Below are 26,543 nucleotides of genomic sequence, written 5' to 3'. Positions count from 1 at the left end.
GGTTTGTACCTTCATGGTGCCAAAAAAGGGTGTGCTCCGCAGTGGCCAGCTGGCTGTCCACAGCCTCCAGCTCCTCTGCCACCAGTGGCAGCTCCACCGGCAGCAGCCTCTGCTTCACCTGGAGAGCCAATGCATCAGCAGGTGAGCACTGCAGGCAGAGGAGGGACCCAGCTGCAGCTGACGCACACATGTTAGGGCACTGGTTTTACAAAGGAATGGGATCCCCAACCCACTGACATGGAGCTTGAGGGGTGGAAGGAGGCTGGTGCGACAGCAGCAGGAGCAGCTTGGCTCGGCCGTGGGATGGGCAGGAACCCGGGGTGCCGGTGACATGCCCAGTGTACACCTCCCCCTCCCCCCTGGCTTCCAGGGCCCATTTCATAAGATCCTCTCCCTTGGGGGCTCCCCAGCCAGTCAGCCTGGCCAGTGCTCAGGGCATGGAAAAGCTGCCGGGTTGTCTCCCCTTTGCAACTTGCCTCATTGTACCAGCCAACAATAAGATCCAGGTTGTCCACAAACTTTTGGAAAGTCTTATTTTGAGCAAAGAGGCTCTCAGCACCGCCTGGGATATCCTTCTGCTGCTGGAAGTGCAAGTACCTCACCTCCCGCAGAACGGCAACGAGCTGTGAGACACAATGGCCAGAGACAAGGCTTGTTAGTAAAACCCAAAATGCCTCCCCACAGCCTCTGAGAAAGTCAGGTTTACATTCAGGCGGGTGATGGCTGGTGTTCCCCTGCACCAAGTTGGCTGCCTGTGCCAGCACCGACCTCTTTGCTGAAGTTCACGGTGAGGAAAGAAGAGCTGGGGTCCCTCAGGATCAAGGGCTGCTCCAGGCTGAAGTGGCAGTCCTGGCCGGCTCCGCACACCCACTCCTCGTAGACCTTCTCGCGGTAACCTTGCAGCAGTCCTATCATTCCTTTGTACTTCCTGGACACCAGTCTAGCTTCCGCACTGACCATCACACTGTCAAGGTCATGATAAAGAAGCAGCTGCTACAGTAGAGCATGGGAGGAGACACACGCCAGGCCAGATCCTGCCCCGTGTCCCCATGGGGTGATGGAGTAACCCGCACGTACGGGTGGTCGATGGCAAACAAGTCCCTGTGTGGCCCCTCCAGCCGCTGCTGCAGCTCCAGGGCCCACTTCAGCTGCCCGGCCACCGGCGGCAGGTTTTTGTTGATGGGCGGTACCCCCCTGCATGGCGGCAGGGAAGCGATCTGGGCGTCATACAGCGCCTTCGCATTATCCAGCTCAGCGTTGAACATTCCCAGCAGGGCTGAGTAATAGGGGGAAACCTCAGCCTTTATCAAAGGTCTCTCCAGCAGGGAGGCAAACATGTGCATCAACTGCGGGAGGAAGAGGCGTTGGCTTCCGTGCTCCAGTGCATCACCGCAACAGCCCGGTGACACCCCCACAGCCACTCCCAAGCGTGCTGGTGCAGTGTGCTGGGCTGCAGGCGGCGTGCCTGCTGCCAGCCTCCGGCGCTCAGGCAAGGACACCCTGTGCCTGAGGGCAGGACCCATCGAGCACGTGTACCTTCACAGCAGATGCCAGGCAGTGGCAGTCATCAAAGCCTTGGCAGAGGATGGTGGCCAGTCGCCTGTCCACGTCCTGAATCTTCTCCTGGAACTCTGCAAAGTCTTTGTTTAATTGCTGCCAGTAAGAGCAAAATTATTTAAGCTGGCGCAGACTCTGCGCTTCCTTCCCAAACCCTTCACGAGGGATTTGCTGAACCCAGATGCCCGTGACCTGCCCCAAGGCAAGCATGTATGCTGCCGTGGGACAGTTTTATACGAACTCTTCCAGCATGTTCTGGTAAGCGATTTTTTTTTTTCTCAAATTAGCAAATGCATGCACTCCCATACCAGCATTCACTCACCTCTTCTGCAGGATCTAAGGGATCATATTTGCAATCAGCAAAACCCTTGATGAGTTCAGACACCTCCTCGTAGATCTGAAACATCTGGCTCCCAAGGATGTTTCCTCTCACTCCTCCCAGCTCTGCCTTCTCTAGCTTCAGAAATTCAATAGCTGTCTGGTACAGCTCCTGGTGAGCACAAACCATCATCTCACCTGGCTCCTCTCGGTGGCAGGCCTGGCTCCCCATGCCCCAGCGCTGTGGGTGCAGGAGCTGCAGGACCACTGCAGGGCTGTGTCCTCTGAGCTCAGTGCTCCCAAGGAGCACCTTCCCCAGCGGTGCTTTGTGGCCTGGCTGGGGGTGGCCATCCAGCCCCGAGGGGGTGCAGGAGCACAGATGGTGTGCTGGGAACAATGCTGCTGTGCTCCCAGCGATGCAGCACTGCTGGGCTCCCACCCCGCCTCTGCTCCTTGCCTGTGCGGCAGCCCCAGCCCGCCCTGGGGCCGGAGCAGAGTTTGCCCCTGTGTCGCTCTCAGGGGATGACCCTGGCACCCCTGGGGCAGGAAGAGCCCACATAGGCCTGGTGCTGTGTCCCAAAATGCTCTGCTGTCACCTCAATGGTCTTGAGCCTGTGCAGGAAGGAGTCCATTCTGCTGAAGATGAGGGAGGGGGGGAACTCCCAGAGCTGCGGCTCCTCCTGGAAGCGGAGAGGTGCCATCAGCAGGTGGAGCTCACGTGGACAGGGCCAGGTGGACCTGCACCACCCCGTGCACCCACCGGAAACAACGTGGGTATCAGGTTAGAGCAGTAAGTGCTGTAGGACTGGAAGAGCTTCTCTATGGTGGAAATGCTCAGTCTGATTCCTCCTAAGGTCTCCTCAGTTTCTCCTTGCAGGCCCTTCATCACATCCTCAGGGCTCAGGAAGTTACGGGTCTAGGACAGGCAGATGCAGGCAGGGGCCATTGGCAGAGGGGATCAAGGGGGCTTCTCCTGCCCCCCTGTCCACCCTCTGGCCCCACAGGCTCTCTGGTGATTGCCTGCAGCCCACACTTGCCCCAAACCCCCTCCAGCCCTATGTGGGGTCTTTGCTGGTCCCTTGACTGGGGCATCGCTACATCACCCCAGCAGTGCTCCCCACGCCTGTCCTGTGTCACCCCTCCTGCTAACGGTCCCACAGCAGGGCAGCTGCAGGAGGCAGCGGTGTCTTGGTGCTGCCCTGCCCCTGTCCCACATGAGCTGCTGCTGGGCCCAGGTCTCTACCATCTCCATGAGGAGGTTGCAGATCTCCTGCAGGACGACGATGATGCGGGCAGGTGAGCTGTAGGGCTGGCAGTGAGCCCGGAGGAGGCGGACGGTGCACAGCGCCCTGTCCACGTAGGGCTGCAGCTGCAGGAGCAGAGCCTTGTTAGTGCCGGACTGTGGCCACACTAATGAGGGTCGGGCAGAGCCAGGGTGGTTCCACACCCACGTGCAGCCTCTGGGGCTCAGTGCTGCTGCCTCTACTGTGATAAGGAAGCCAGGCAATGCCTGGTTATTTTGCTGCATATAACTTACCTGGAAGTAATCCACTTGCTCCATCTCCTCAAGCAGGATCCGAAGTGGTTGCAGGTGGAGGCTGATGTCCTTGGCTTCCTCCAGACCTGGACCAGGGAAGAAACTCTGCATCAGGGATGGGGAAGCTTTGCCGGAGGGGTGGGAGGCAGCTCCCCACCATGTTGCCCAGGGGCTTACAGGTGTTGACGTCCCTGAACATGCTCTGAAGTGCTGGCCAGTAGCAGCTGTTGGCCTTCTCCAGCATCTCAGCCAAGGCCGTCACTCGGGGTGAGAGCAGCTGGGAGGGAAGAGGTGGTGGACTTAGCACCAGGGGCTCAGCACTGGGGACACGTGGTTGCCAGCCACCCATGGGTGAGGCGGTACCTGGTCATTGATGCACTGCAGGTTAACCATCCTGGTGTGCCAGAACTCAAACTCTGCCCTGGGCAGGGGGTGCAGCCCCTCCAGCAGCGGCTGCGCTGAGTCCTTGCTCAGGATGTCCCTGATCTGGTGGGACCACTCGATGACAATGGTCTCGATGGAGTGCAGCACCGAAATGTTCACAGGCCCTCCCAGGCTGAAAGGCAGCCTGGTTACGCTCCAGCACCAGGACTGGTCCTGAACCACCCCTGCTGCCCCAGGGGAGCCCGGCGCACCCACTTGCAGCCACCTCCACCAGCACAGCAGCCCGGCATGAGCCGCTCGAAGGTGCTCTGCTGCTGAGGGGTGGCTGTGCCCAGGGATGCTCAGGGGCCAAGCTGGCATCCTGATTCCCATCCCTCCCTCCCCAGGCTTGTGCTGCCCTGGGACCCTGTCAGGCTTTGCTGGCACCTACCACTCCAGGATGGTGCTGGAGTCATCCTGGCTGTCCAGGTGCTCCGGTAGTGGGAGCAGCGGTTTACCCTGGATCTTCCCACCCATTACGAACATCTCATTCTTCAGCCGGTGGACTTGTCGCATGATTTCCTCTACCATCACCCTGGGCCAGTCCACCATGTTCTCCTTACTCAGGAGCAGGGGGGACACGACCTGAAGGAGAGGGGTCAGTCGGGAGCACCAGCTCTCCTGTTGTGAAGAGCCGCATGCAGCCGTGCTGGTTTGCACAGCGTCCCCTTTTGCTGCCCATCTGAGCTTGGTCTCAGCCCAGTCACAGCTCTGGCAGCCACAGATGTGTTTTGCTGATGTTTCTTTCATCAGGATGACCAGAAGACCCCTCACCCTGTGGCTGCTTTCCAGCTCATGGTTTGGGAAGTGCTGGGAGTGGTGCAGTGAGTGCACCCAGCAGGGTCAGGGGCTGGTGCATGAGCAAAAGCCCCTGGCATTGAACAGGAAGCATTGCAGAGGCTCCTGGGGCCTCACTCAGCTTTTGGGTGCTCTGTGCTGGCAGTCCACTGAGTGGGAATATTTATGGGAAGTTTGGGAGAAACCCACTCAGACATTTCCCAGCTGTGGTACGCGGGTAAGGGGGGAATTACGCTGAGTTTTTAAAACCACAGCAAGAAAGTGATCCAGCTGGGCCCTGGGAGAAAACCAGGCTTGTGACCTTCACCCAGATCTGCTTCCCGGTGGGGAGCAGGGCGGGTGGCCGGGAGCCACTGCGACGCAGGGGCCAGTGCCTGGGGCAATTTTATTAATTTCCTTTAGTTGCTCTTCAAGCCCACCTAAAGTTTTGGCCACAGCAGCCTGCAGCGGGTGTCCAGGTGGCAGTGGCATGTGTGGGGAGCTCGGCTTGTCCTGCCTGCCCTGAGCCTGCACCCGGCACCCTCCTGTGTGGGCAACCTACCTCCTCCACCACAGTGATGAACTGCTCCACTGGTGAGGGGCTGACGTCTCCCACCAGCAGCCTGCTCTGGCAGTTCTTTCGGGTTATGTTCTCCCTCTTCTTCTTCACGAAGTAGACACCCTTACCCCTGAGGGTGGGTGGGAAGCATGTGGTCAGCAGGAGCTGCCCAGCAGGGTTCAGCCCCAGCACCAGCTCCAGCACATCCTGCTGCTTGAAAAACTTGTCCAGCACAGCCGCAGCCTCCTCGCTGCCCACAAACTTGCTCCACTTGTCCAGCCGGACCCGCAGTAGCAATGTGATGAAGCTCTCCAGGAAGCCATGCTGCTCGTCCAGTGGAGCTGACATCCTGCCGGCACAGGGTTTGGCCACAGCTCCCCAGCACCTGTGGGGGGGGGGGGGGGCGGGGGCAAGACCCCACTCAGCCAGGGGCTGTGCAGGCCCCACACCCCACCACCCTCCTGCCACTGCCTTCAGCCTTCCCTTTGCACACTGCAGCCTCATAGGGAGCTGCCAGCCCCATCCCTGCCTGGCCCCATTGCCCCCACCAGCTCCATTGCCCCCTCCCGCCTGCCCCATCCTTGGCCCCATTGCCCCCCCAGCCTGCCCAATCCCTGCTTGGCCCTACTGTTCCACTGCCCTGCCGCTCCCCTCAGCCCTCCAAGAGCCTCCAGCCACTGTCCGCAGCCCAACTGTCCCCACCTGCACCCGCAACCGACAGCAGCACCGGCCCCAACCGACACCAGGTGCAGCCCAACTGCCTCGGAACTGCAGGGCTGCTCGCCCCCCCCAGCATCCACCCCGGCACCCCTTGGCGAGGGCTGTTTGCCCACGTACCCATCCTAGCCCGACTCACGATACGGTGCCAAGGGCTGCCCTGTCCAAGATGGGGCAGGGTCCATGGTGGGGGCTGCCCCTGGCTCTGCCAGGCTTCCCACCGTGGCCTGGATCTCTGCACGAGTGTGCAAGTGGCCGGACCATCCTCCCCCAGCCCCAGCATGGCCAGCACGGGCTCCGTGGCTCCTGGCTCGCCCTTGGCCCCAACTTAGCTTTTGATCACATTCCTATTTAGAGCTGGTACCACCCGAGGGAGGTTTGATACCCCAGAGCCCAGCACAGGACCAGGGCTGGTGCAATGGTTCCCTCCCTGTCCCCATCGCAGGCAGGGCAGGGTCCCTCCCCAGGGCTCGGCCATCCAGCAGCTGCCAGACAAGAGTTGGGATGTGAACGGGGGTACCCAAGGGGGTGCCCCAGCACCCCTGCGTCTCAGGCCCCTCACACTGGTGCAGTGTGTGCCACTGTGCAGCTGGGGGTCCGGTGCTGCATGGGCCAGCCCACAGGTCCCTGCAGGTGGGGAGCTGCCCCCCAGCCCAACCGAGCTCAGTGACGCCCCACTGCACACCAGGCAGGTGGCACGCAGGATGCGGGGCCAGGAGCCATCCTGACCTGGCACGGCCCCCCCGCCATCCCCTGCAGCGAGGTCCCCGGGGAACCCTCCTGGTGGCTGGGGGAAGCTGAGGGGAGCTGGCAAGGCACAAGGCATGCAAACACCCCCCCAGTGCACCAAGAAACGAGAGGCCTTGAACAGAAACAGGCAGGGACTCAAACCAGGACTGTGCTGGGATGCAGCATTGCCAGGTTCATCTAATGTGGCATCACTGTGGGGGGCCAGTGGTGGGCAGCCGGGGGCTCCTGCCTGTCCTGAGCCACACACAGACCACAGGAAGCCAGGGCTGAACGCGGTTTGATGTTTATTTGCTGCAGATCCTCAGCACTAGTTTTACAAGGCCGTGGCAAAAAAAAAAAAGTTAGAATAAAAAAACCCTGCCACTCCCCCACCCTCTGGAGAGGTCTCTGCACAGAACAACCCAACATACAAAATAATCTAAAAGGAGAAAACTATACAGGAGTATTTACACCTCTGATAAATAGACTAATACTGATCCAGGCGCCTCTCTCCAGACTGTGCATGGTGGCTGAGGGAACAGGACAAGACACGGATGTTTGCAAGGCAGAGACGGGGGCTGTAGCCCCTGGCCCGGCTGGACCCCCTTGACAGCAGCTGTCGCTGGTGCAGGCCCTGGGCACATCCCCCCACCTGCTCAGAAGCGAGAGCTTGTGCTCGAGGAGACAATGGCCACCCCTGTCACAGCCTCCCCTGCCCCTCGCCGAGGGCATCACCCTGCAAGGACGAGCCGGGGCAATGCCAGCCAGTGCTGCCGGACCAGGGCCCTCATCCAAGCTCCAGCACCCCCCAGCTGGGTGAGGACATGTCTGTGCACCATGTGGCACCACTGCACCCCATGATGGTGACAAGTCTCTGCCCCTCAGCCCTCCCTGCACCCACAGGGACCTTTGCCAGTGCAGGAGACAGCTGGGAGGGTCCAAGGCAGCAGCGTGGGGAAGCCCCAGGACAGACCCAGGCCCGCTACAACGAGGGCCAGGAGTCGTGCCTCCATGAGCCATCCCCCAGCTGCCCTGGGGCTGCCATCCTTCACCCTGGCACCTGCAGCACCCCCAAAACTGCTGTCTGTTAACTGCCAGCCCTTCACCTTCCCAATGGGACACCCCAAGTACTTCAGGACATGGGTGCTGGTGGGATCCAGCAGCATGTGCGGCTGCACACTTGCTGGGGGGATTGGGAGCAGGGAGGGTGCCCATGGTGCCCGACTGCCCAGTCCCAGCTGGCGAAGGTGGGAGAGGACAATACACACACAGGGCACTCCCCATCCTGCAGCTGAGCCTGGGACAGGACAGAGGTCCCTCTGTGGGGGGTGTTGCTGGTCCAGCTCCAGCCTGTGAAGATGCTGTCCTGGCAATGAGGCAGTGATGGGGGTGCCAGAGCCACCGAGATGCCTGTGTCTCCTCCCTCTCCCCACAGTAAAGAAACTGCGAAGCTGAAGCTAGGTCCTGGGCCCCAAGGGCCAGGCTGCAGCGCAGCCCCAGCCCCGCAGCCCTCTGGGGAGGGGAGATGCTCAGGCTGCCAGGGGCACGCTGGCCTCACAAGGCCAGTGGAGGCTGCTAGTGTCTCTTGGTGGAGGACACCTTCTTCTTCCTGGCGGCCAGCATCTCGTAGAAAGGGTCCCGGCTGATCGCTGCCCTGGCAGGGGGAACAAGGGCTTAGGTTAGCTGTACAGCCAGATGAAAACTGCTGTAGGGCTGGTCAGCAGCCTTTCCCTTTGTGCCCTGGGAAAGCCCATTCCCCCTAGCCCTTGCAGGGTGTCCTGGGAAGCACTGCCCTTCCTCAAGCACAGCAGGCAGGACCCGGCTGTGCCCCTGCCCAGCACCCTGCCACTTGCTCCTCCAAGCACTCACTTGATGCACTTGATCCACTCCTCCTTCTCCTCGGGAGTGGGGGCGGAGATGCGGTACACTGTGTGGTTCCCCTCCACCACCCGCCCATCCGCTTCCGTCTTGCAGGCCTTGATCACCTGGTCCTTGTTGTCGGGGATGTAGAGCTCAAAGCAGTTCTGGGAGGGAGGAGACCATTCAGAGGCAGCCCCCGCATCCAAAGGGGACCCCAGGCTGGGAGGGATGAGGCAGAGCACCGAGGCTGCAGGCAGTCCCCTGGCACAGCCACCCCCAGTGCAGCAGAGGGGGATGGACATGCTGTGATTGTCACCCCATGGCCCCCAGGCGTGCCCTGCCACCAGCCCTGGACACTGCGGTGACCAGCCCCAGTCCGCACCTGGCTGCTGTGATGGGTGGAGGCAGTGACAGCTGCAGGGCCCTCCCACCTCTCCCGGGGCCATCCCTCGGGGGCTGCAGCACCTCCCAGCTTTCCCTGCCCTGCTCCTGCCCCAACCAAAGCACCAGGTCTGCCCCTCCAGCCCCAGGGGACCCTGCCACGGCACTCACAGGTTTCTTCGAGTCATCCACCTCACGGATGCTGAGGTTCTCCAGGGGGATGATGCCACGGGGCTCTTTATCCTGGTCGGGAGAAGCAGAGGGTTTAGCTGCAGGCTGGACACCTCCAAACCCCACCCACGTGCCCCAGGCAGGGCTGGATGCTGCAAACACCTCTATCCCCAACACCCCTCTGCACAGGCATCTAGTGCTGCCCGGCCTGACAGCCGTGTCCCGCACCCCTGCAGTCACCAGCACCTCAGCATGGCAAGAGGCAGGCTGCCAGCCCCGCGCTGGGATGCCGTGTTGGTCTGTGCCATGCAGACAGATGAGCACTGGGCTGGTCCGGTGCCCTTCCCTGCCCTGGCTCAGCAGACCCCAAGCAAAGGTCACTGACCGTCGTGTACTCGAAGTAGTAAAGGCAGTTGTCAGTCAGGATGAACCAACGTCGCTTCCACGTCTTCACCCTGCCTCCTGGGAGCAGACAGAGGCAGGTTGGGTGCAGCCCCAGCAGAGCGCGGCCAGGGCACGCGCCTGGAGGCTCGCGGCACATGGAGGCTATGGCAGAGCTGGAGCCCACACAGACACACACAGACAAGCACCGGGTGCCGGGGCACAAGCAGAGCCAGGCAGCCCGGTGGGTGCCGGGCACAGCAGCAGCAGGCAGCACACACCACGCCGGGCAGGGCATGAGCAGGAGCGGAAAGCAGACGGGATGAGGATGGAGGGGAGGGGGGATCGGGCCCGGAGTGCTGCGCCCATTCCCACCCAAAACACTGATTCAGCATGGCCAGGGGACGCTGCAGCCACACAGCTCTCAGGAGGGTGCAGGGGCTTTCTGTTCACATTGACCATGGGCCCACTGCATCCTGGCCAGCACAGCCCAGCGCTGGGGAAAGGCACGAGGCCAAGACCATGGATTGCGGACTTTTGGTGGGAGGGAGTTTCACAACTGCCACTGCAGAGGTAGAAGCTGCTCCCTGGGCTCAGGGACTGCTCACCCCTGGGCCTGGCTCCCCCTCCATCATGCCGGCATGCTCTGGCCATCACAGCAGTGCCAGATGTGCTGCCACCATGGGATGAGCACCCAGGCGGTGCTGCCTGGGGACTGTGCAGACATGAGGAGGAACTGTGTGCACTGGGGGCCGTGCTCATCTCCCCCAGCGCACCAGAAAGGCCCCGAGCCTCCCTGCTCCCCCATGCCAGCTGGCCACCCACCCCGGTATTTGCCCCAGTGCCAGGCTGGGGCCAGCACTTCCTAGAAGAAAACCCCCCTTTGACTCTTTCCAGCCAAGGTCACCCCAAAACCCAGGGTATGACCATCTTCAGCCACAAGCCTTCCCAGGACCACCTCCTCTCCTGGGTCTGTGGGAGGGAAGAAGCCATGTGCCAGGGCAGGGTCCCACGGCACAGGGAGCACAGGAGGAACCTGGTGTTGAGGGCCCGCAGGGGTGCGGGGCTCCGTGGGGTCAGGCAGGGCCTGCAGAGCTGTATGGGACTGAGGGCCCGTGCAGCCCCACAGGGGAACACCAACACTCCCCGGCACCCCAGGGCTGCAGGTGGTGATCCAGGGCAGTGCCGGCACCCAGCACACGGACTGCCACTAGCCCGTGGCACAGCACAGGGCACTGCACGGACAGCTCCTCCCTGCTCTCATCCTGCTCCCGGCACTCAGCACCTCCCAACACCCCGGTGCACAGGCTGGGGCCCTTCCTGAGAACATCCCAAACCCATCCCTGTCCCTCATGGTGCTGGAGGCAAAAACCCACTGTGGCCAGGCTGAGCTGCCTGCGAACACGGCGAAGCACGGGTGGGCAGGCATCCCCCACCAGTGGCTGGGCAAGGAGCGACTGCGGCCCTGTCCGTCCCTGGCTGTGGGGTGCGCCAGGGCAGCGGAGGGGGCCAGCAGGCCTCGGGGAGCCCTTCGCATTGGTGGGGCTGGTACCCCGCATCCCTGCCTTGGCAGCATCAGGAGCGGGGCTGTCCCCTCGGCAGGCGAGGTCCCTGGGGCAGTGCAGGTGGTTAGCAGCAGCAGCAATGAGACTAATCACCAGCAATTAAAAACAAAAAGGAAACGAAGCCCCAGCGGCGTGAGCAGAGCGGGGAGAGGGGTACGTACCTCCTGGAGTTGGGGGCAAGGAAGGGAAGAGCCAAAATCATGGAAACATACAAATGAGGGAGAAAAGAAAATTAAAAAGAAAGGAAAAGAAAAAAAAAAAAGAGGAAACCCCAAAGAACCCCCCTCATCCCACACGGGTCAGTGGTGCAGGGCTGCAGCAGGGAAGCCATGAGGGGCTGGGCCGGCGGCACCACCGTGAGGGATCAACCTGCCCTGGCTCACTGTGGCTCTGTGGGACAGATCTCCTTGGCTGGGGGGCACTGGGCCTGGCTCCCCCTGCCCCATGGCCTCCCTGTGGGGTCCATCCCTGCCCCACGAGTGGGCTGAGCTATGGCAGCCAGGCTGGGAGCCATGGCTGCTCTGCCGCCTCTTCACCCCCTCAGCTGCCAACAGCCCCAATGGCGGCAGATGCTGACCTGCTGTGCATGGGGCCCTTCTGCCAGTGGGGTGCTGGGCTCACCTGGGGACAGGAGAGGCAGACCTGGGGCTCCCCCCGACAACCCCCTACCCCAGAGCCAAGAGGCAGATGGCCCTTGCTCAGCCCCAGGACCAGGCTCTGCACTGGTGGGGGGGTAAGGCCCTTCTACCATCCCAAAGGGGTGGCAATATGGCAGAAACACCCCCTGGTGAGAGGACAGAGCCTCAACCCCAGTGAGAGCCCCAGGGAAAGGATCCCACCAGACCCTGCTCCTGCCAGCACCCCGTTGTCCTCCCTCGCTTAACCCAGGCAGAGGACTCCCCAGAGCTGCCAAGAGGAGAAGCCACAGGAGCCAGGGCGTGGGGCAGGCTCGCTGGCCTCGAGAGCCGGGCTGTGCAGCGGGGCCGCGGGGATGCCATGCACGCTGCCTGCATGTGGAGCCAGGATGCGGAGGTGATAATGCTGTGGGAAGGTGAGGCAGGGACCAGTCTGTGGCATGGAGCAGGGGGACGCACGCAGCCTGGGGCAGCTCGCCGCTCGCTCCCGGGGGCCTGCTCCAACAGGACCCTCCTGTGACTTGGTGATGAGAAGGGCCTCGCAGTTTCCGTGCTCTGACATCAGGCTCCAGTACCAGCTCTGCAACCCGGGGCTTGCCCAACCTAGATGCAGAATCCCCCAGGATGCCCACCCAGCCACACCACAGGGCCTCGTCAGCTGTGAGTCTGCTCCTGCCACCCAGCTCAGGGAAGATGGAGGGCTGCTGTATGTATGGACACCTTCCTCATGGGGCTGTGCCCCTGTCTGCAGCTTCTTGTCCCTCTGCAGGGCCATGCTCCGAGGAGCCAGGCCAGCAGGTGAGGTGCAGGCAGCCCAGGGGCATTGCACCCGTGGCCCAGCTCCTCCCCAGGCCACATCTGCCCAGCTGCCAGCGCTCACCTAGCTTCAGAAGCCAGCCCTCCCGGTCGGGGTTGAAGAACGTGTGGGTGAGGTCATTGCCGTCGTCCTCAGGGATTTTGAAAGGTTCATTCTTGATGCTCTCATAAAGATTCTGGTACAACAATACACAGTGTCAGCTCTGTTCCACCCAGGAGCCCTGCAATGGGCCAGCTCCACAGCCCAGCCTCGGCCCCTCCACACCCTGTCCCTCACCCGGAGCAGCTCCTCAGGTAGGTCCCCCCCGTCATTGATGCCACGGTTCATGGCAATGAAGCGTTCTGCTGTGGGTTTGTCCTTGACGTTGGGGTTGTGCAGGCTGGTGTTCAGCATGATGATAGCGAAAGAGAGCACGTAGCAGGTGTCTACAGGGGCAGAGGGGAAAGTCAGCTGTGAGTCAGGACAGCGAGGGAGAGGGGCTAGGGCAGGCACTCACCTGTGGACTGGAAGACGCCAGGGTTGCACTGGCAGTACCGCTGGGCAAAGGCCTCCATCATCCGGTCAATCTTCTGTGCCTCCCCAGGCAGCCTGAAGCTCCACAGGAACTGCCTGCGAAGAGCAAGCCATCACACTGCTTTGGTGGCTCCACGTGCCCTCCAACCATGCTCACATTGCTATGGCCCCCCACCAGCCTGCTGCCTGTCTCCCCTGATGGGACACGACTCCGCTCCCAGCCCCCTTTGCTCACCGCAGGGCCTGCACGAGGTTGAGGTCAGTGAACTCATGAAGTTCCACGAAGGCATGCAGGACTTGGATGTTGAACTCATCCCTGCAGGAACAAAGCCAGAGCACGAGGGATGCATGATCAGCAAGTCCTGTGACTGCCAAGCTGCTCATTTGTGGGGAAAACCTGCAGCTACCCCTGGCACTTGAGTCCTGGGCTGGTTTTGCACACACCAGCCTCTCACAAGTGCCAGACACGGATCGAACAGCCCCCCAGTTCTCCCTAGCATTCAGGGTGCCCAGCCCCGCTGTACACCCACTCAGCTGCTCTGTAAGCTCAAAGAGCCGCAGTGTCTCGTCTCTGAGGCAGTGATGGCCCAGGGCACCCGCAGGAGACCCAAGCCACCCCAGGCCAGTGTACCTCTCGCCCAGGTAGTCACCGATGGCTGTCTTGTTGAGGCCCTCTCCCTTGTAAAGGAACTGAGCGATATCCTCACATGTGTTCTTCAGCAGGTCATTTTCAATCAGGAACTGGATGCCCTGGAGCGGTGCAAGAGACACGGCTCTGGGGCTTGCTGCTGACCCTGCCAGCCCACCTGCTGCCTCCCCAGCCCCTGCCCTGGGTGCTGGCTCTGCCCCAGCCCAGCGGGTGGCCAGGCACCTGGACTGCGAGGTGGCAGAGCCCACCACAGCCCCAGACGGGCTGGTGAACTGCCCTGCTCCCTGCCCAGCCCACCCCACAGTACCTTCTTGGGATCCATGTTGAATTTCTTCCTGCCCATGGCCACCTGCTTGTTCCTCTGCATGTTTTTCCTGCAAAGCCCAAAGCAGATCTGAGTGCCCAGGAGGAGCCTGGCTGCCTCCTGCCTCGCCCCTCATCCCTTGGGCAGAGCGCTGCGGAGAGGGGTCAGTCTGGCCTGAATGGGAGCTGAGCAACTTTGACCAGGCCAGGCCCTCTGTGTTGAACCTGCACGGGGCGAAGCTGGCACACTGCTCCACACCTCTGCCCTGCACCGTGGCACAGCAGCATGGGTCTGCTCTCGGCTTGCTGGGCCCCAGAGCAAAGAGGAGCTGCTGTGCCCCATCCACGGGGTCACCCTGTCCATGGGGTCACCCAGTCCATGGGGTCACCCCATGCAGAAGGGGTGCTGGGTACAGCATCCCAGCAGGTGATCTCTGCATGGGGCAGGCTAGGTCAAGCTGGGTGCGGTGGGACTCTGGGGAGAGCAGCCTTCAGGCCCCAGCAGGGCCAGTGTGAGGGTGACAGCCTTCATGCCCCAGTAGGTGATTGGAAATGACGCTGGGAGTCAGCTCCCATCGGCTGCCAGGACCCCCTAATCCCAGGCTGGCACTGCCTGCGCCAGCTCAGAATAACAAAGTCCGACAGTCTCTGCGTCCAGACAGAGGGGCTGAGGCTTGGAAAAACAGACCTTTGGAGCAGCAGTTCAGAACTGGGATCCTGCTACTGCTCCAAGGAATTCAGGGTGCCTGGGAAAGCTACCTGCACCAGCACCCATGGGATCAGGCTACACCGCTCAGCTGTCTAAGGCTCCCACATGGTGTGAGTGAGTCAGCATTCAGGGCCAGCCTTGATGCAGGGGAGAGGGCTCAGTGGAGGCCCTGGGCCGCCTTGACAGCAGAGGACTCACCTCTCCTCCGTAGACCCCAGGTTCTCAATCTCATTCGTCACTTCTGCTATCTCATCTTTCAGCCGCTGAGGGGAGAGAGCACACTGAGACAGGAGGTGCCTGCCCCCCTCCCTCCCAAACCCTCCAGTCCCCCAGCCCTGATGGTAGCCCCGGGGCCATTCCCCCACAACGCCCCAGCAGCTCCTCCTTCCTTCCCTCCTTCCAACCTGACTGCTGCCCTGGGGCTGAACTAGCTTGGGGGGCACTCACGGAGGGGGCTGGTGGCACCCCACTGCTAATCCCCCTGCAGCATCGACACACTCCGAACGTGCAGGAAGGAAGAGATTCAGAGGTTAATAAAATTACCCCCTAATCCCTTTAGATCATGCCCAGCATATGGCAATAATTAGCCTCTGCTGCCTTAATCAGGGACATGACTGACGGGTGTCCCAGATGAGCCCTGACCTCACAGTCACTTGCCAGGGCATGGCCTGGCCCAGAGACACGGTCCCTGCCCGTGCCAGGGAGGGGCTGGCACAGAGACGCCGGTGCCCCGAGCCACGGGGAATAGCAAAAGCACACGGCCCGGAGCTCTGTGGGGCGCAAGGAAAAGCCATGGCCGCCTCGGCCCTGCAGGGCAGACCGACTGCCAGGCTGGGCCCACTTCCCCTGCTGGGACCCTCTCCCTGGCGCCGGGCTCTGCAGAGGCAATGCTATCAGGCATCGGGGCAGCAGATCATGGGCTCCCTGCAGCAGCTGCTGGTGTCCACCCTGCGGGCCCAGCTCGCCATGCCCTGCAGTTCCAGCAGCCCCAGTCCTCTGCCTTAGAAGGTCCACAAGAGCCCCCATGGGCCACAAAGAGAGGGGGGCTGGCGAGGAAAGGGGACAGGAGCACAAACCCAACCCACAGCCCTGCCTGGGCCTGTTCCTGCACAGGCTCTGTGGGTCTAGGGCAGCGCACCCCGATCCCCCGGCAATTACTGACAGCCCTGGCCAGGGCAGCCTCTCCTCCCCACCTCACCTTCCCCAGGAGCCACCCTCCCCTTTCCCAGAAGCAAGCACGGCAAGGGACCCTGGATGGGGTTGCAGGGACCCTGCCCAGTGACACAGGCAGGGAGATTGTCCCCTGCCTCCCAGGGGACAGCCCCGAGCAAGAAGCTGCCACGTCCAGGACAGGGGGATTGTGCATACGGTGGTGGCCCTGAGCATCACACCTGTATGTCAGCCAGCAGCTCCTGCTTGCGGCGGCGGATGTTCTCCAGCTCCTGGCACTCCTCTGGGGTCAGGTCACTGGGCACTGAGTGAAGACACGGTCAAGTCAGCACGCGTGGATATGGGAATCATCCCCGCCAGGCTCCAGGCACAGCCTCTGCTCCCTGCCGGTAGCCTGGGGCCCGTCAGGAGCTGGGACACAGAGCTGCTGGGTGCCCGGAGGAGCTGGGCCAGTGAGCAGTGCCCCCAGCCCTGCACGGTGGCTGAGTGCCACCGACGGCACGCGAGGAATGTGAGGGCCAGGCCATCACCCTGGTGGGCTGTGGCAGCAGCGGGGGAGCCAGGCACTGCTGTTCCTGCTGATTCAGCCCACGGCGGCTCGGCAGGGAGGACCAGCATGGACTGGCTCCAGTGCTGCTCCCCCTGGCTCTAGCCCTGCCGTCCCGCCGAGTCCAGTTTAACTCCGCTCTACCCTAGCTGGGCCAGTGTTGGTGGCTGTCCCAGTCCCTGACATGGCTGGGCAGCTCTGCTGTGCCCCACAGTACCGGGCTCCACAAGGACCTGGAGCCCTCGGGTTCCTCTGCTGCACTGGGCCAGCCCCATAGAAAATCAGCTCCTGACTGTCCTTGCAGCCCACTCTGCACGGGATCCATCCTTCCGAGCCAGGGCCCAGAGCCGGTGCGCCCTCTGGACAAACCTTGCCCACATGCCGTGCCATCTACACCTCCCCGTCACCCACAGGAGCCAGGCACCCCCGCCCCCCAACATCATCCCAGAGTCTCAAGCCTGGGGTGCCACACGCCCCACCTTCCTCCTGAGCCCTGCAGCTCCTGGGACATCCCTGGTGCTCCCTGGTGCATGAGGTCCTGCTCTACAGTGACACGGCATCCCATTTCTGTTCCCTCCTGTCCCCAAGGTCACCCACTCCTCCCACAGTGCTCCTAGCCCTTGTCTACTGCCCACGCCTCCCACCTCTGCCAGCAGGTTCCAGCAGCTCCCTTGTATGCCACATCAAGGCTGCCCGTGAAAACACCAAAGCACTGTCCTTCCAGAGGGAGGGATCGGTGTCCCCAAGGGAGGCAGCAGTAGCACCCACCAGCTCGGCCTTCATACTGCCTCCTGCACAGGGTTACTGGGGACAGGCGTGTGTTAGGGCTGCCACTGCTCCATCCTTCCCCAAACATTACCTCTCCTTTCCACCGAGGCTCTGCATGCCACCACGGCTGTGGTCTCCAGGGCACTGCTGACACCAGCCTGGACTCACCCAGAGTGTCCCCAGCATGGCCACCTGCCCTATCCCAGCACCCAGGGACGCCACATGCCTTTGGATCGGCACCGTCCTCAACTGTGCATCATTTCCCCACCGAGCTGCCACCTCCTCCGTGGGAGCCACACACAACCCTGGGGCAATCGCAACCACACAAACCGAATCTCTGAACTCAGCACTTCCCCGGCTCCGCTCCGGCTTTCTGCCGAGCTTCCTCCTTCGCAAAAATCCCCTACTGCCAAGGTCAGCAGCAGCCTGAGTTTGCGACACCACCCCTCCAGACACGACGGCAACACTTCTCAATATTTTTAGTCTCCAACACTAGAAGTATGAACCAGACAACCTGGCTCGTAGCACCAAGTTAGAAGTTATTTAAACTTAAAATACCTGAGGCATTGCCTTATCGATATATCCAAGCACCTTTCGTGCACCCCAGTGCCATTCCTGCAGGTGCTCAGCCCCTCCTGCCCGGCGCCCAGGGCACCCAGCAAGCGCGGGCTTGCTGTGGGAGGGCTGAGCTGCGTCACACACCCGTTGCCAGACACAAAACCCCCTAAATCCTTGGGCTGTAGCACGCGTCGCAGGACCCTCCCGCCCAGCCGCAGTTGGAGGGGAGGTGAAATTCGGTGCGAGGGTTGGACCTGCTTCGAGGCGAGCTGGTCAAGGGTGGGAGGCTGGATCCAGCAAAGGGACCTGCTGGCACTCAGCTGACGAGCAGCAAGGCAGACCCCGCAGAGGCAGCTCTGCCTCCCCCTGCCCACCTGTGAGCGGGCAGGGGTCTCAGCAGGCCCCACGGCAGGCGCAGCAGAGAACGAGAAGCTGTAGGGCAGAGGAGCCCAGGAAGGTCCCTCCCCACCCGCGCTGCTGCAGTGGAGGGTGAGCACTCGTGACACCAGCCCAGCCATGTCAGCAGCAGCCAGAGGAAGAGAAACCCCATACGCAAGAGCTTTTCTGGGGAAGGAAGAGGGCGTTAACCCTTCCCCGGCACTCTGCACAGCTCCTGCCCCGCAGCACCGAGCAGAGCCCAAATGGTTCCCGAGAGGCCAGTGAGCCCTGCCACGGGCTGCAGGGAAGGGGAGGCTGGAGCAGGCACCCGCTGCCCCAGCTTCATCCTGGCACAGGAGTTGGGGCACAGTGACCCACAGGACTGTGGAGATCCCAGCGCTGGCGCCTGCTCCTTGCCAGCATGAGGCCCCAGAGCAGGGGGTCCACGGCTCCCGCAGCTCCTGCTGCCGACATCCGAGCCCAATGACTGTACACTGGCCGCAGCAGGAGGGCAGCAAGGGGCACCAGCGGGATTCATCCATCTGTCCTGGGCTCCAAGGCTGCCGGGGTCTACGGCAGCTCTGAGCAGGAGCAGCAGCACATCCCCCACTCCCGCCATGCCCAGCACAGAGCACAGCCCCCCTTGGCATGCAGAGGCCATGTTTGTCCCCCGTGTTCCCTTCCTACCCTGCTGCCCCAAGACAAGCAGGCAGGGCCAGTGGCACAGGAGCAGGGCAGACGCAGAGCCACCTGCCTGCCTCCCCCTCTCCCCAGCCCCACCAGCCTCCCCAAGCTGGGCTCACCGCTGCCCTCCGCCCTGAGCACCATCCTGGCAGGCTCTCTCCACCGGCTCCGTTGGCTGTGCCTGTGCTGCCTACAGCTCTGGAGAGGTGCTGCTGTTTCGGGGTGCGGACACCTGCCTGCCCCGGTGCTTCTGGTGCTTCCCGGGGTGAGTCAGGGCTGCGCCGGGCCAATGAGCTCCGGGGCCGCCTGGGCGTCATCCCGGCCTCACCAGGAGCCAGCACCAGCAACACCCTGTTCCTGCCACAACGAGCCCAGGGCCAACAGTGCCTTAACTCCTCTGCTGCCGGCTGGGTGAGGAAATGGCGCAGCCAGGGCCCTGCTCCCCATCCTCAGCCCTGGGTTTGGGGGATGTGAAGTGTTGGGGTCCCTGCCAGACAGGCACTGGGGGCTGGCCCAGCCTTTCCTTCTTTGGGGGCTGCCCAAGACACTCGACTCAGCACACCTTGAGCTCGCTGGAGCAACACCAGGGTTCCCTCCATCAGGTGGGGCCCCCCACCCCAGCAGACTCCCAGCCCTGCCCCACAGCTCCCTGTGCAGCTCATTCAAACTCTGCGCTGCACATCCAGGTCCTGTGCAGGCTGTAAGGACCGAGCCCTGGGTAGGACCAGGAGGGCTGTGTGACCACTGGTGCCTGCCACCCTCTGCAGACTCCATGGCAGCTCACACGGCTGGATGGGACCAGAACCAGGACCAGGGCCGGAAGCGATACTGGTCCCCATGGGAGATTGCTCCCCACTGTCTTGCCCCCTTGCTCTGGGGATCCTGTATGGACCCCACTGCTCCGTATGAGACTACTGTGCAGTGGAGTCCAGGGCCCATGAGGCCGTGCCTGCAGCAGGAGCAAACCCCTGGCACGTCCCTGTCCCACTATCAGCTGCCTAGAGAGGCCGCGTGAGCCTCGGCCGCCTTGACTCAGCTAAATCCTGCTCGGCAGCATGAGATGGAGAAACAGCACCCACAACGCCAGCTATGGTGCAAGGGGAGGAAGGGCTCTGGAAGCCTTGCATCAGTCTTTCGGCCCACAGCTGTGCTGCCCTGCTACCCAGCCCTCCCACCAGCCTGTACCACAGGGGCAAAGGCACTGGGTTTAAGCAGACCATGGGGACGAGCACACGGTGCCAGCACTGGCCATTGCTGGGCTCTGCTGTGGGGCACCGCTGCCCGCTCCTGTCATGCCTGGCAGCTGGGGGACCCGCAGGGCCCCAAGAAACTTCCTGCCCATCTCAGCACACCACATCCTGTTTTCACTGTGCCGCGTGCGCATTCTGGGTTGCGTCAGCCCTGTCCTTCCCCATTGACAGCCGAGGTGCCTCAGGAGAGGGGTTCATGGACAGGCAGCTCCAGGAAAGACCCTGTGCCCAGAGCCAGCCAGGGTCCTTGTGCTGCTTCAGCACAGCCCTGCTCATCACCCCCACTCCCTGTGCCCAAAGCCTGGCAGGGAACCCATGTCCACAGCCACTGCCTTGTTCCCTGGCAGCTCCAGCCTCCTGCAACCCCCGTGCGCATAGCCCTGGCCCACAGTGTGGCCAGGTGAGCACTTGCTTGGCCGTGTCCACGTGCACTGAGCACCATTCAGGTGCTGGGAGTGCTCCCTGGCAGGCACTTCACTTGCTCTCTGCACTGTTCACCATGCTGGGCCTCAGGCGGAACAGAGCCTGCTGCTGCTCAGCCTCAGTTGCCAGCAGGGTGCAGGACTGGCCGGAGGAAGTCTCGCTGCCCCATGCCCCACAGCACAGCCACCCCTGGTCCCACACTCGGGCAGGAACCCACAGACAGCAGCAGCTCCCATGGGCAGCCAGCCCCAACAGCAGACCCAGCGCAGCAGGTGCTGGGCTGCCCTGCACAGATTTCGGTTTGGAGAGCACCACCGCAAGCTGTCCTTGCAGCCACAGACACTTGCAGCAGCGAGGGCGGCTGAGTGCTCATGCATCGCCCAGGGCAGGAGGGTGAGGGGCTGGGACAGGACCTGCCACAGCCGCACTGGGCTGCGTGCACCCTCCCGGCCACCACCGGCAGCTCCTGAGCAACCCCTGTCCCAGCGTGGCACCCAGCACCGGTGCAGGGCAATGCCATGCAAGGCAGCCCGGAGCCCAGCTGTCCTGCTGGAGCTCAGCACTTGCAGAGGCCTGAGCCTGAGGAGGCTGGCGGTGTGTGGGGAGCACAGCGAGGACTCTCTGTGCCGCTGTCAGCAGGAGCCATATGGAGCCGGAGCCGCGGGCACCATCACATCTGCTGAGGGGACGGGAACCCCGTGGTAAGCGGAGGGGAGGGCACAAAGCGCCTACCTGCCTTGGTGGCCACCGAGGGGCAAAGGAAGGCCTGGAAGCTGGAGGCACAGAGCTCGCTGACCGTCCCCATGCTGCGGAGGCCCTGCGCAGGATGCCACCAGCTCCGACAGGGCAGGCAGGAGCAGGCAGAGGCCTGGCAGGTGCCGTGTGGCTGAGCAGCAGACTCTCCGGTGCTGGGGCCTGCAGGCAAGCTGCAGCCAAGAGAGCCGGAGGACTCCCCGCTCTGGCTGGAGCCAGGGAAGGCAGCTCTGGCAGGGGAGCTCCAGCTGCAGGAGCCCACGCGCCAGCCCCAGCCAATCCCCGCTGCTCCCTGCCTGCACACCAGCCCGCTCCGCTCCCGATGCACTGGCCGGCGGCTCAAAGCCACTTAGAGGACGAGGAGTTTGGGAACTCCCCAGCAGCCCCCCTGCCCCAGGCTGCCTGCCCCCCGCCAGCCCCCTTGCCCCTGCGGGGGGCCGGCAGCGTGGTATTTTTAGAGCAGTTTTATCCCTCCGTATTAAGAGCGTTAAGCATCGGGAGCCGGCGGTCGCGTAGCAACCAGCGCTGCATAAAGGAAGGTGCACCGAGAGACCCAACGTGGCTCTGGAGAGGCGTGGGGAGTGGGGGGTGCCGCCATGGCCCATGCTTGTGGGGCGCAGGGCCTGGGCGCTGATCCCAGCACAGCCCCAACAGGCTGAGCCTGCCCCACACACCGTGCACGGGCAGGCCCGCTGCTCCTTCTGCCAGCCCCCTGGTGATGCCAGTTAAATGGCTGAGCTCCAGGCATGCCCCAGCAGCAACGGAGGTGCCTCCCACTCTGCCACAGTGCTGGGGGGCTCCTGCAGCAGGAACCGGGAGGGGTCCTGCCCTGGGATCCCGACCTCGGGGCCAGCTGTGAAGCTGGGGTGAGGGCACAGCTTTCCTGCCCCCCATCCCCGCTGCACCTGCGCCCCCCAGCCCCACAGGCGCTAAGCAAACGCAAACTGGACAGACAGCTCTTTCCCTCAAAGCAGGAGCAATCCCCAAGCACAGGGCATGGCTGTGAGTAACCCCAGAGCCTGTCAGGGCACGAGACAGCGTCCTGTGGACAGCCCAGCTGCTGGCTCTTGGCTGCCAGGAGCCAGCAAGCTCCACTCACCTGTGCCAGCAAGCACTGGGACGCGCTGACCTAGGAGAAACCTGAGCTGGGCAGGCAGGAGCCCTGACGGGGCAGGCAGTGCGGAAGGGCACCCTGGGAGGAAACCACCCTCTGAGGCAGGAGGGTGCAGTGCAGGAGGGGACCCCGACTCCCAGGAGCAGTGCTACTGCAGATGGGAGCAAAGACAGAGGAGAAGGGCAGCTTGCAGGGCTGTGAGGGCAACCAGGCTCTCGCCACTGATGTGACTGACCTGGTTTCAGCACCACTTCCCCTTGCCCAGGGGCCAAAGCGGTGGTTGCCACATCTCTGGGGGCCTTCAGCAGCCAGGCGGTACAAGAGCAGGCAAAAGGGGCCAGGGGGATGCAGGGCTGAGCTGGGCACATGGTGTGGTGAGTGCCTGCCCAGGGTCTGCACCAGCAGCTGAAGAAACCCCCATGCGGCATCAGCCCCTGCTGGTGCTCCAGCCGGCTTGAAGCAGGGCTAGGCAACACCTCCTGAGCTAAGTGACCCGGACACCCGCCTCGATCCTCACACCCTGCCTGGGTGAGATGGGGTGTTTACAAACACCCCAGGGTTATGCTTACCACGGCTCTGGGCCCTGATCCTCCACCCGCTGGAAAGCAGGGCCTAGGAGAGCTGCCTCCCTTCACCAGCCTCCCCCTTCCCTCAGGCCCAGAGCAGAAACTTCGAACCTGACCCCGTCGCAATGGCCTAGCACATGGACAGGCTGAAACAACCCAACAGCGGGGCCTGCGTGTCCCTGACATGTAACTGCTGAGTGTCAGCAACGCGGCTTATCATTCTCTGCTCCTGAACATCTCGAGCGAGGAAACAGCTAATTGCCTCTGCCCAATGCTGTACTGCCCAAGCCCCGCTGGCCCCAGCCCTTGCTCTCTGAGCCCAGTGCCATCTCTGCACTGTCCTTGTGTCTTCGACCTGGGAGCCCCAGAGCTCTGTGGAAGAGGCACTCCCCCCGCTGGGCCCAGCAAGTTGCCCTGTGCCACACCAGGGAAGGGGTTACTGTGTCACTGGTAGCTCCCCCAGCAGTGTTGCCCCCAGACCCTGTCCCCTTGGTGCAGAGGTGCACACTGTGGTCCTGGGCTGCCTCTGAAACAACTGAGCTGGCTCCAAGGGCCCTGCCAGTGCCTCCCTGCAAACCAGGGTTGTGCAGGCTGGCAGCGGGGAGAGGCTGGGGACCCCCCCAGCCTGCCGGGGGAGCTGAGAGCCCACCGCCCTTCCAGGATCTCGTGCACCTCTCACAGCCCACCCTGCCTCCTGGCACCAGCCATCCTGCTGGAGACAGCAAGGCCCCCCAAGCACAAGCTGCTTTGCAGAAGGCTGCATCACCCCCGCTTAAAGAAATCCCTTAATCCCCCAGGCCAGAGCGAGCAGTAATCCGCCGGGTGCAGCAGGATTACCAGCACTGCCCAATCCCCCTCACCTCGGGCTAGGCCTTAGCTGACACAGGGCCCAGCTCAGGACACGGTGCTGGGACAGGACTGCACTCCCCACAGGAGGCTGCTCACCGGTTCTGAAGCTCAGTGGGGCAGCAGCAGCCGGGACAGTTCCCTACCACGACACTGCCACCACACCGTCTAGAGATGTTTGCACCCGCGACGCTGCGCTTGGTCAGCTCCTGTCTAGGGGTGGGTTTGGTCTCACTGCCATCCCCGCAGAGAGATGCTGAGGAGGGGGTGGGAGCACAGCCCCCACCCTGGCAGGAGCGGGGGGAGCCTGCATCTGTGCCGCCAGCTGCTCACCCTGGGATTTGTGCTCTGCTGAGGCAGACGGCTGGAGAACGGCCGCATATCATGGGGCAGACACTGGCGTCAGCACAATCCCACCAGCAAGAGCCTCCCTGTCAGGCTCCCACCATGCCAAAACCTCGGCAGACCATCGTCTGCAAAAGCAACAGAGCTCAAGGGCTTCGGGAGAGCTGCAGATCACGATGACCTCGCAACAGGGACAGCAGCAGGGTTTTGGAGTTGACTGTGCTGCCCATCCTGCGTGCTGCCCTGCGGCCCCCATGGCGTGGTGAGCAGGCAATTTCTGATACTGACAGACAACCCAGGACATCTTCCAGGTGATTCTGGGAAGCAGCAAGAGGCTGCTCACAGAATCGCTCCCTGCAGCGCTCTCCTGCTAATGGGCTGCGTCCGTCAACGCCCGTGCTGGGCTGCGCACCAGCGGCACCGGGCACTTGCACCTTATCTCGCACAGTGAACCCCCCACTGCCGAGTGCAGCCACTTATAGGGTGGAACAGCTGCCTCCTAATCAGCTGCGTTGCACAACTGTAGCAGGCAGGAAGCCGGCCCGTGAGCCGGCGCTGCTTGCACTGGCAGCTTCTGGGAAGAATGGTCACCAGCACAGCTTTCAGCATCGAGACCTTGGTTTCAGATCTCACCCAGACGGACTCCAGCCTCCCCCTCAGCAAAGTCATCACTCAAAGAAAACCCACCTGGCGACACACAGGAACGTGCCTCAAAGGGCTGAGGCACAGGCAGTGCCTTCCCTTCTGGTGCTGCGGAGCAGGACCGGGAGGGAATGCTCTACGGAGGAAAGCAGGGAAGCAATCTGCACGCGCATGACAGAGGGGACCTGCAGCCCCTGAGCCACCTCACCCCGCTCAGCCCACCCTGGGAGCAGGCCTCGAGTGCACATCGGCCGCTCCCACAGCAGGCAGACACACTCCCGAGCTGGGGTTGGTTTGTGAGATATTGAACGGATGCCATCGACGCGAGCCTGCCCTGCAGATCTGCAGAACCTGAACTCAGACAGTGCTCAGAGGCAGCAGCTGAATACCAAGTGTGAGTGGAGGGAAGGTGTGCAGGCAGCAGGTCCCAGAGCCCGGCAGCACTGACGCTGCAGGCAGCAGGTCCCTGTGGCCAGGCAGCGGGTCCCAGAGCCCGGCAGCACTGACGCTGCAGGCAGCAGGTCCCTGTGGCCAGGCAGCGGGTCCCAGAGCCCGGCAGCACTGACGCTGCAGGCAGCAGGTCCCTGTGGCCAGGCAGCGGGTCCCAGAGCCCGGCAGCACTGACGCTGCAGGCAGCAGGTCCCTATGGCCAGGCAGCGGGTCCCAGAGCCCGGCAGCACTGACGCTGCAGGCAGCAGGTCCCTATGGCCAGGCAGCGGGTCCCAGAGCCCGGCAGCACTGACGCTGCAGGCAGCAGGTCCCTGTGGCCAGGCAGCGGGTCCCAGAGCCCGGCAGCACTGACGCTGCAGGCAGCAGGTCCCTATGGCCAGGCAGCGGGTCCCAGAGCCCGGCAGCACTGACGCTGCAGGCAGCAGGTCCCTGTGGCCAGGCAGCGGGTCCCAGAGCCCGGCAGCACTGACGCTGCAGGCAGCAGGTCCCTATGGCCAGGCAGCGGGTCCCAGAGCCCGGCAGCACTGACGCTGCAGGCAGCAGGTCCCTGTGGCCAGGCAGCGGGTCCCAGAGCCCGGCAGCACTGACGCTGCAGGTAGCAGGTCCCTATGGCCAGGCAGCGGGTCCCAGAGCCCGGCAGCACTGACGCTGCAGGCAGCAGGTCCCTGTGGCCAGGCAGCGGGTCCCAGAGCCCGGCAGCACTGACGCTGCAGGCAGCAGGTCCCTGTGGCCAGGCAGCGGGTCCCAGAGCCCGGCAGCACTGACGCTGCAGGCAGCAGGTCCCTGTGGCCAGGCAGCGGGTCCCAGAGCCCGGCAGCACTGACGCTGCAGGCAGCTCCCGAGCCGTGGCAGCAAAGCACGGCGCCGGCCGTGCGGGGCCGCTGGGGCTGAGCCCCGGGGAAGGACGAGGCCGCGCCGCCAGCGAAGCGGGACGGCCAGGGCTCGAGGGGTGCAGGGGGCACCGGCCGCCGGTATCTCGCCCCGCTCCCCGCGCTCTGTGGCCAGCGGGTACCGATTTCCTCCCGGCGCTTCCTCCGCCGCCCCCACGGCCCCGCCCGGCCGATGCCGCCAAGGCCAAGGCCGCGCGTGGGGAGGAGCAGCCGCACTGACACCTGCGGACGCGGGTCCCGCCGCCCCGAGCCCCCGAGCCCGGTTTTGCACCTGGAAACGGCGTGACCCAAACACGCCTTTCCCTCCCCCCCCCCCCCCCTCCGCGGATCACAGACCTCTCCGGCCCCCACGGGCTGCGTGCCCGACCCCACCCCGAGTGGGGGACCCCGAGTCTCACACGCCCCCCCACACCCCCAGCACTGCTGGGCGCTCCCCCCGGCGCCGTCCCCGTCCCCCCCCGCCCCGGGCCCGCACTGACCGTAGCCGCCCTCCTCCTCCATCCCGCCGCCGCCGCCGCTCCGGCCCCGCCCGCGTGACGAGGGCGCCGAGGCCGCCAC

General features: G+C 63.4%; 2 protein-coding genes across 7 annotated transcripts in view; both read right to left on the bottom strand.

Moving 5' to 3' along the window:
• The window catches only part of DNAH17 (dynein axonemal heavy chain 17), a 38,166-nt gene extending 32,647 nt beyond the window's left edge, over positions 1-5,519 (bottom strand). The window contains exons 1-14 of the mRNA XM_064467427.1: positions 5,175-5,519; positions 4,227-4,420; positions 3,776-3,968; positions 3,590-3,689; positions 3,413-3,498; positions 3,119-3,244; positions 2,636-2,791; positions 2,433-2,555; positions 1,880-2,047; positions 1,537-1,653; positions 1,078-1,346; positions 769-964; positions 477-623; positions 10-118 (exon numbers count right to left, since the gene is read on the bottom strand). Of these exons, the coding sequence (XP_064323497.1) occupies positions 10-118; positions 477-623; positions 769-964; positions 1,078-1,346; positions 1,537-1,653; positions 1,880-2,047; positions 2,433-2,555; positions 2,636-2,791; positions 3,119-3,244; positions 3,413-3,498; positions 3,590-3,689; positions 3,776-3,968; positions 4,227-4,420; positions 5,175-5,519 (2,329 nt within the window). The remainder of the gene's footprint in view (positions 1-9; positions 119-476; positions 624-768; positions 965-1,077; positions 1,347-1,536; positions 1,654-1,879; positions 2,048-2,432; positions 2,556-2,635; positions 2,792-3,118; positions 3,245-3,412; positions 3,499-3,589; positions 3,690-3,775; positions 3,969-4,226; positions 4,421-5,174) is intronic.
• Positions 5,520-6,905: 1,386 nt separating this feature from the next.
• Positions 6,906-26,542, bottom strand: CYTH1 (cytohesin 1). Of its 6 annotated transcripts, XM_064467200.1 has the most exons (14): positions 18,937-19,038; positions 18,826-18,904; positions 15,993-16,075; positions 14,800-14,864; positions 13,897-13,963; positions 13,572-13,690; positions 13,176-13,256; positions 12,924-13,036; positions 12,704-12,852; positions 12,491-12,602; positions 9,415-9,491; positions 9,030-9,101; positions 8,487-8,641; positions 6,906-8,271 (listed from the first exon to the last, which is right to left on the bottom strand). In XM_064467200.1, exons 1-14 carry the CDS (start codon positions 19,021-19,023, stop codon positions 8,193-8,195), a joined length of 1,338 nt encoding a protein of 445 aa, XP_064323270.1. In that variant the 5' UTR covers positions 19,024-19,038; the 3' UTR covers positions 6,906-8,192. The 6 variants fall into 6 exon arrangements, with proteins under 6 accessions (XP_064323270.1, XP_064323266.1, XP_064323265.1 ...); XM_064467196.1 differs by lacking the exons at positions 18,826-18,904; positions 18,937-19,038 and adding an exon at positions 26,465-26,542 and having other exon boundaries at positions 9,415-9,493; positions 12,490-12,602; XM_064467195.1 differs by lacking the exons at positions 18,826-18,904; positions 18,937-19,038 and adding an exon at positions 21,112-21,135.
• Position 26,543: the final 1 nt, after the last annotated feature.

This window comes from Phalacrocorax carbo, chromosome 16 (assembly GCF_963921805.1).
Source record: "Phalacrocorax carbo chromosome 16, bPhaCar2.1, whole genome shotgun sequence".
NCBI classification, from domain to species: Eukaryota; Metazoa; Chordata; class Aves; order Suliformes; family Phalacrocoracidae; genus Phalacrocorax; species Phalacrocorax carbo.
This window is presented reverse-complemented; position numbering and strand designations above follow the sequence as displayed.